Source organism: Danio aesculapii, chromosome 15 (assembly GCF_903798145.1).
Source record: "Danio aesculapii chromosome 15, fDanAes4.1, whole genome shotgun sequence".
NCBI classification, from domain to species: domain Eukaryota; kingdom Metazoa; phylum Chordata; class Actinopteri; order Cypriniformes; family Danionidae; genus Danio; species Danio aesculapii.
In genome coordinates, this window is record NC_079449.1 from 32745845 (window position 1) to 32754121 (window position 8277).

The 8277-nt window shown below is 36.3% G+C and overlaps 1 protein-coding gene across 1 annotated transcript; it reads left to right on the forward strand.

Annotated features, from left to right (window-relative positions):
- The first annotated feature begins 3702 nt into the window (after nt 1-3702).
- proca1 (protein interacting with cyclin A1) lies at nt 3703-8042 on the forward strand. The gene is made up of 4 exons (XM_056474502.1): nt 3703-4347; nt 4454-4586; nt 6036-6170; nt 6266-8042. The coding sequence occupies exons 1-4, from the start codon at nt 3831-3833 to the stop codon at nt 7539-7541; spliced, it is 2061 nt and encodes a 686-aa protein (XP_056330477.1). The 5' UTR covers nt 3703-3830; the 3' UTR covers nt 7542-8042.
- The last annotated feature ends 235 nt before the right edge of the window (nt 8043-8277 follow it).

Here is an 8277-nt window from a genome sequence, read left to right on the forward strand (position 1 = left end):
CAAACAGTAATAACAACATTTAACTTTCAATATAATTCCGTACTTCTTGGAAAACCAGCAACTTCCTGAACAAAATGTAGCACATATATATGTCTATATTAGCATTTAGTTGTTACAATATAGTTTCCTAGCGTAAGGACAGTGTTTTTTAAGACAACATAACATACCTTCACCAAGAGTGGACGCGACTCCGGTTTGATGTCTCTGCTGGGTCCTAAAGGCGAGAATGACGGCGGAATATCTCAAATACGTGTATCATTTCCTCCAAAACAACTAGAGATGAACACGGAGGCAGAGAAAGCGTTTTTATCCGCAAATAGATCGGCTATGAAGCGCGAACGCTTGTATCATCAATAATTGAGAGTCAGGTGAAAGGGATATATAAAAAAACACGGCAATTTGATTAAAAAAATAACAACATTACTGCATTAGAGCTTACATAAACTTTATAATGCAAGAACAACATCACGTACGCATATTAATACAGCGGTTCTGTGACTTCAGTTAAATCCGTTGACTGTTGAAATTCAAAAATTGCTAACCAACTGGTTGAGTTATTAAATAAATAACCCAATAGAGGTTTAAAATAACCCTACAAAGCACCAAATATTTTTAACTCAACCATTGGGTTAACTAAATAACCCAACATTTTTTAGAGTGTATAGGCTTGTACGTCTTATAGTTTAAATGTTAAAACAGCTTGCCATATTTAGGGGTCTGTGCTGGACAGCAGCCAAGAAATGCGCAGAAATGCAAAAACGCCAAGGTTTCGATGTGTTTTTAGAATTGATCAATAACTTAGAGTATGTGAGTGGGACTAACTGGGATAGGAGGGTGTTCTTTTCTTATTATGATATCCCTCCGCATTATCACATAAGATGAGCCCAGCTATGGAGCTGAGTGATACTGCTGAAGAATTAATATATTTTCGCAATATCAGAAGATGCGCTAAAACTTTCGCTTGTTTTTTTTACGCGTTTATCAAGTAGAAGCCAAATCAGATGTGCCGGATTCAGAAAGACTGATTATAGCGTATAAGTGTGCAAGTATTTGTAAGCCATTTTTTTTCTTAACAAAATAATAAGACATTTCACACAATGGGTCTTTCAGAACAATAATGCATAACAGAGTCTTCAAAATTGGTATAGGTTCAATAGGCTAATAAAATTGTGAAGATAAACATGAATTGGTTAAATAAATAGTAACAATAAAAATTGTTAAATAAAAATCTCTTTTTGAAAGCATGTTTGCCTATTATTTAACTTTGATTTATTTTAGATAGATTTATTATTTCATTGTAGATATAATTGTTTTTCAATGTTGCTTTCTTGCTGCAGAAAAAAAAAGTCTAAGCAATATTAGCACAGTTATATTGTGCAAAGTGGATAAGCATGTTTCCATTTGCACTGCACCTCATTTTGCAGGATAAGCCATATCCACACAATCTGACCGGTCATTTTCATGCAATTATATGTAATATTCGGAGTTTTAAGCTTACATGTCAGTGTTTAAAGGGCTTTTTGTTACATGTAATGCTACCAGAAATGAGATAAATGTCTGCAAAAAAAAAATAACAAATCTTCAGGTATGTGGAACACGGAGTGATTAGTATCCTGGCAAAAGTTTTTAATAATACAAGGGACGGATTTTCTAACAATGTCGCATGTTGCCTCTGGTGATTTTACATCATTCGTTTCCTCCCCCAATCCGATTTCTTTGCCAAAGCCCACTGTTGGGGACTTTCTGAAAGCCGACGTAAATATTTTGCATTTGTACATTTGTACTCAATCCCTCTTTTTTATACTTTAGTTCTTTGTTTAAAACCCTTTCAACGGTTTGCGCCAAATATTATTAGGTTGGCTACAGGCCAAATATGATAAAACATTTCTATATATTTTTAATATCATAGGAACTAATAGCCTAATAATAATAATAATTATATATATATATATATATATATATATATATATATATATATATATATATATATATATATATATATATATATATATATATATATATATATATATATATATATATATATAGTTTCTCTGAAAGAAATGCAGCAACAGAAACATCAAAATATTTTATTGCTTGCTCGCAACAGTCATGCATAATTTCAAACATATTTACATATAAATAAACGTGCATTCTCTTCTCAAATTCCGCCTGTTCGCTTTCCTGGCGCCTGCATCTGTTAAGAGTCAGAAAGTTAAGATCCATGTAACCATAGGAAAAGACACTGACTGATGTTCAGTTATTGCAGAGATCTTCATTGGTCTGCATTGAAAAAGCCCACTGTTCCAAATTAGGTCACTACCCATTTCTTTTGTGAAATTAGAATGCCCAATCTCGTTGGGTCGGAAGAATCACCCCATCTCTTGTTACTATGGAAAGCGCCAAAGGAACCTCCTCCTTACTGCGTCACCAAAGTAAATCTCGAGGTGTGGGGAGCGATGGGGTTACTAGCGGTCAGGAACACAGATATCCATTACATCTAATACCCATTATAAACATGCACGTGCAATAACGATTTCATTAAAAAGAACACGCATTAATAATGCTTTTGCATTTCATTAAAAATGTTTGTATATTATTGTCATATTTATATATACGAAGTTACATATTTATATACGCATTTTTTCGCATTGGATAACTTGAAGGTGATCAAAATCAATTCAAAAATATGTGATTTCAGTAGTATGCTATATATCTTAATGGCGTTTGAAACAAAACACATACGCTTATATATATATATATATATATATATATATATATATATATATATATATATATATATATATATATATATATATATATATATACATATATATATATATGTGTGTGTGTGTGTGTGTGTGATGCTAGATAGATTGTCGGTTTTACAAAGTGATAAATGTAATATTCGATGCTGATCATATAATGTAAATTCCACAAGGAACGGATTGGTGCAATTTTAACGCGTACTTGGACTAACTTTTGTGGTATAAAACAAAACATGCAGTTTTATGCGTGGCGCAGTTTTAAGGAGTAGCCATGTCAATAAATGCTTTTTAATATTTATTCCACATTTTTCGAGTGCCTTGGGCTGATTTATGCAATACACTGACTTTTAAAAGAAATGTTCTAAAGGTAAATTTTATATTAAAGCCACGAAAAACATCTTTGAATTCTAATTTCTGTGAAGTTTCTAAAATAAAATTTGAAGAACGGGTTTTTCACTATAAAGAATCTTTTGCGCAATGAAAGGTTTCTAGTTAAATTTGTATTCTTAATGGGGGAAAAGAGACCCTTTATTTTGTTAAACCCGTGTCCTGTATAAGATTTCAATATTTTCTTTTTTAATTCCTACATGTCACACTTCTATTTGCGTTAAATGCTTCTGTGTTTCTTTTGCTTTCACTATGATGCTTTGTCTTGTCCTTAATTTAAAAAAAAAACAATAAAAAACAAAAAACAAAATGTGATTTCAACAATGCATCGAATTACGTTTTTAAAAGAAATAAAGGCATAAAAACATCAGTTTTCCTCGCAAAATTCCCTTTAGAGAATTTGCCCTTTAGGGTTTTACACACGCATAAAGAGTCCATTGGAAATCACTGCACATTGTTCACTTGCCATAAAGACGCCAGGAGGAGGAAACAGATGTACATGGGGTATTCAAGTTCACTGGAGGAAGAAAGGGTTAATTGAATGACAGACCCCTCCCATTATTGACTGGCATTATATTAATAGGCAGTGTGAAAGAAGCCGGCAGTCGCTGGTCAGGACGCAAGAGAGGTTGCGGTGCTGTCTGACGCTCCGTGGTGCTGAAAGTGCCGCCCGCCGCGATGTGGTCCGTGTTTTTCGTCTTTCTGTCTTATCTAGACAGAAACTTTGTTAAAGGAGAGTTCTTAAGCCAAGCTTTAGATGCCGAAAAGGAGAGCAAGGAGCTCTTTTACATGCTCAACAACACCCTTTGCGCCAAAAGTTCAGTTGTAGGAGAGTACCACCTCCATCAGGTCACCGATGGGGCAGAAGAGGTCCGCTCTGTGCATGACTCCGAGGGGCGCCTGCTCGACTGCTCAGTCATCCAAAACCAAATGCAGGTCAAATCCTTCATGCACGTCTGCAGACTTGGGCTGAGAAACCAAATGAGCTCTGACTTGAAGATGAGCTTGACTGGGGTGTCCGAAGCGAAGGCGAACTGTAACAAGCTAAAATCAAAAGGAGCCAAGAACGTGATCCCGACGACAAAACAAGCGAAAGAGGCGAACAATAAAAAGACGCGAACCAAGCGAGGCTTCACTTATCCCGGGACACTTTGGTGTGGCGCTGGAAACATCGCAGATCATTATGAACAGCTGGGTGAGTTGGCTTTAATACAGGCTACTTATTTGTGCTCATTATCACTTAATATTTGGACTGTTTAGACGGGTGATTATAATGTCGCATGTGATTTTTTTCCACCCAGGCGAGTTCGAAGAGACTGACAGATGTTGTCGCGTTCACGATCACTGCCCATACGTCATCCATGCGTTCTCCTCCAACTATGGATACACCAACTTTAAATGGCACTCACTCAGCCATTGTGACTGCGACAATGCGTAAGTTGAATGTGTATGAGCTTTGTGTAGTCAAATTTACTTTGTTGAAACATACTTTAAACATACTTTATGATGAGAAATAATAGACATTAAATTACAGAAATTTACTGTAAAATAACAGACGTTAAATTTAAGGAAATTTCTGTAATTTAATGTCCGTTATTTTACTGTACATTTCTGTTATTTTACGACCGTTATTTTCACGTTTTTTTAACGTAAAATTACGGATTTTTTTACAGTGTATTTTAATAAGTTAGGTAAGCTGTTTTAAGTCAGGTTAACAAAATATAAGTTCAATAAACATATAAGGTCAATTTAATTCAGCTTAAATTTTAAGGCAACCAGTTTTTTACTGTGTAAAAGTGTAGTATTTTAAAGCGATTCATTCGTGCACTGTTAAAAAAAGAAATTAGTCCTGACAGCATATGTTTTTAGGTCATTCTAACTCATTAATCTAATTTAGTTATGTTTTAACTTAATTTTATAAGGTATGCAAGGTGTTTTGAGTTTGGTTAAGCTTAAAAATGTAAGGTAACCAGGATTTTTTTACAGTGTGGATAGACAACAACGGGATTTAATTATGAAAAATATTGACGCTAACTACCTACAACGAATTAGAAAAACGTTAAGAACATGTCACTATATTATAGGATCCTTAAATGAACATATTTTGAACGGGTTTAGTTGGCATTGATGGTTTCATAAAGAATTTTTTACATACACTGATGCTTTTACTGCACAGTAGATTCTTTATGGTGTTCTTTAGATTAAAACATTCTTTACACTAACAAAATTAGTTTAAGAACCATTCTGGACAAATGGTTACCTTTGGTTTGGCCCCCATCCCATCTGAAAGTAGTTTAGAGATTCAATGTACCATTTTATTTGTTTGTTTTATTTTTAAGCTACAAAAAAGCTATCTAAAATTAAATGTTTCAATTGAAATGCTGTAAATTAATCAGATTTAGCTTAAAATGTACATACAACGGATAGAGGACAATGCAGAGACTTTGGTAAGTGAATAAGGGCAAAGGCAGATTCAGCTTATAGTGTATTGAACTCCACTGTGTTATAAATATGATTATGTTTTTATTGCAATAAGTTATAATTTCATTTATATTTCAAAATAAAATTTTCTATTTATTTTTTAATATAATGAAAAAAATAATATGAATTAGGTAATTACCCATGACAACTTTAATGTAAAATAGTTTGCTATATTTATCTATGGCCCATGGCTATCAATGACATTTGGTATTTGGCCCTTTATACAAAAATATTTGGGCACCTCTGCTCTAAAAGGTTATTTGAGAAAACCAAAATGGTACCATTGCTGCTGCAAAAAAAAATATAAAAAATAAATACATACATATTTTAGCGGTTTTTATTAATAGCGTAGGTGACACCAATCTTCAAATTTATAGAAACTCTTATATCTGCATCTTTCAGCTTAAAAGAATGCCTGAGGCTCGTCAATGACACCTCCTCCAGAGTGGTTGGACAAGCCTTCTTTAATGTGATCGAAGTGCCTTGCTTTGAGTTTTCCTTTGAAGAGCAGTGTGTTGAGCGCCACTGGTATGGTGTGTAAGTATCAAATCGATGTAATACTTAAGATTAAACTTAAACTTACTCGTGAAAAAACATTCATGAAACTCTTATTTATCCTCTCCATCATGAAGGTGTAAAAAGTATGAAAGAGTTCCTGTTGCAGTGATTAAAGAATCAATCCCTTATGACTTCGGGGGTATTGATGTCATTGACGTACTGACTCTCGCTCCTCCCAAGGGGAAGCAGTCAGACAAAGAAACGCAGAACAAGACTGAAAGCACAACAGAGTCTACGTTCTCTGAATCAAAGACCACCAGCCCCGAGGAGCCCTCGCTTACAAATGTGGTGACGGCCGCGGAGGATTTCATTAAAGTGCTCGCCACAGTCTCCACCTCTCAAAGCTCATCCACAGATGCAGGGAAAGGAGAAACTCAGACATCAGAGAAGAAGAAGAAGAAAACATCTGGGAAAAAGAAAAAGGAGAACAAGAAGAAAAGGGGCAAGGGTAAAGGCAGGAAGAAGAATAAAAAACTTGATGCCGTGTTAAAAGTCGATGAAGGCACATCCGGTGCTCCGTCGACCAATCCAAATGAAGAGGTCATAGGTAAGAACAACTTCATGGAGGAAACGGCAAACACAAATCGATTAAGCCTAAAAGAAAACAATTTCATGAACAGCGAGCTAGACGCAGTAGGAAATGGGCCGCTTTCTAATAAGATGATGAGGGATGATCCTCAAAGGTCGAATGATAATCGGGATGCTGATCAATCCTCAGTGAAGACAGATAGAGATCCAGAGATTCTTGAGTACAGGCAAGTAAATGACACTGAGTTAGTCTCTCCCTCACCTAAAGATTACATTACCCCTGCCATCCGTGAAAAGACCAGAGGTAAGCTAAGACAAAGAGGCGGAAAGAAAAAGCAAAGGAAAAACAATCTTTCCACAGAAGTTTCCCAACCCTTTTTCAAAGAAGAAACGCTTTTAAATACTGCGACCGAAGGTGTTAACCTTGCAGCGTCCAGCACAGAGAGCCCTGTTACACTGGAGGTGACACAAAGTACACAGTATATGGAAGAAAAGGGACCAGTAGGAACACCTACAGTTAAATCCAAAACACCAAGGCAGAGAGAAGGAAGAAAGAGACTGAGGAAAGTCATTGCTGCCTCTACCGAGGAACTCCCTCGTGAATCTACCTCTCAAGACCCTCTATTGTCTACAAGTACTGTTGAACTGGCTGACTTGCAAGAGAGACTGGGATTGGACAATCTTCAAAACGCACAACAGATTTCGAAGGACACCAAGCGAGGACGGCGTGTAATCAAAATCTGCTATGAAGCCATTTTGCCTGATGTTGCAGATACAACACCCCTTCCAGCACTGATCGAAAAGGACAATGAGTTTCAGTAGAAGGACCCGGAGGTACATACGGTGATTCCTTTTCTACAGACTAACACTCAGTCCATGCCTCCCCGCAGACCTGGAAAGACCAAAATGAAGAGAAGCAGGGAGAGAGGAACTCGAGACAAGCGTGTAAAAGTTAAGAGAGAGTGAAAATCACCTCATCTTCTAGGCCAGTGTTTCTCAACCACGTTCCTGGAGGACCACCAACACTACATGTTTTGCATGTCTCCTTTCTCTGTCACACCCATTAGAGATGTTTCAGTGCTAATGAGCTGAAGATCTGAATCAGGAGTATTTGGTTAAGGAGACATGGCAAATGTGCAGAGCTGGTGGCCCTCTAGGAACATGGTTGAGAAACACTGTCATCGGATATGATGTTTTAATAAACTGCATGTTTTTATCTTCTGTTTTTATAGCTCTGCTGATGCTAGATTGACAAATCAGATCAATTCTTGAGAAGCATGTGTTTCTCGACATGATTGCCGAATAAAGTAAATATGAGCACTGCTGGTTCTCCTGAAGTGTGGTTTAAGAAAACATTCCTCCGCTACACAATACTGGGTTTTGTTTTTAATAGTTTTGAGTGCACTTCCAGGTAACCTGATTATTTGCCCTCTCTGAAAAGAAAATGAACCCATGTACCTGCAGAACATTTATGACGGTCTTTGTTCTAAAGCAGACTTTGTCCTTCGTAGGCCTGTGCCAATGGACTTAAGCAGAAAGGGTCACATTCTTCTCAAAG

Coding starts and splice junctions, on each gene's coding strand:
- proca1 (XM_056474502.1), top strand. CDS start 3,831: ATGTGGTCCGTGTTTTTCGTCTTTCTGTCTTATCTAGACAGAAACTTT. Junction 4,587..6,035: donor CATTGTGACTGCGACAATGC/GTAAGTTGAATG, acceptor TGCATCTTTCAG/CTTAAAAGAATGCCTGAGGC. Junction 6,171..6,265: donor GAGCGCCACTGGTATGGTGT/GTAAGTATCAAA, acceptor TCCATCATGAAG/GTGTAAAAAGTATGAAAGAG.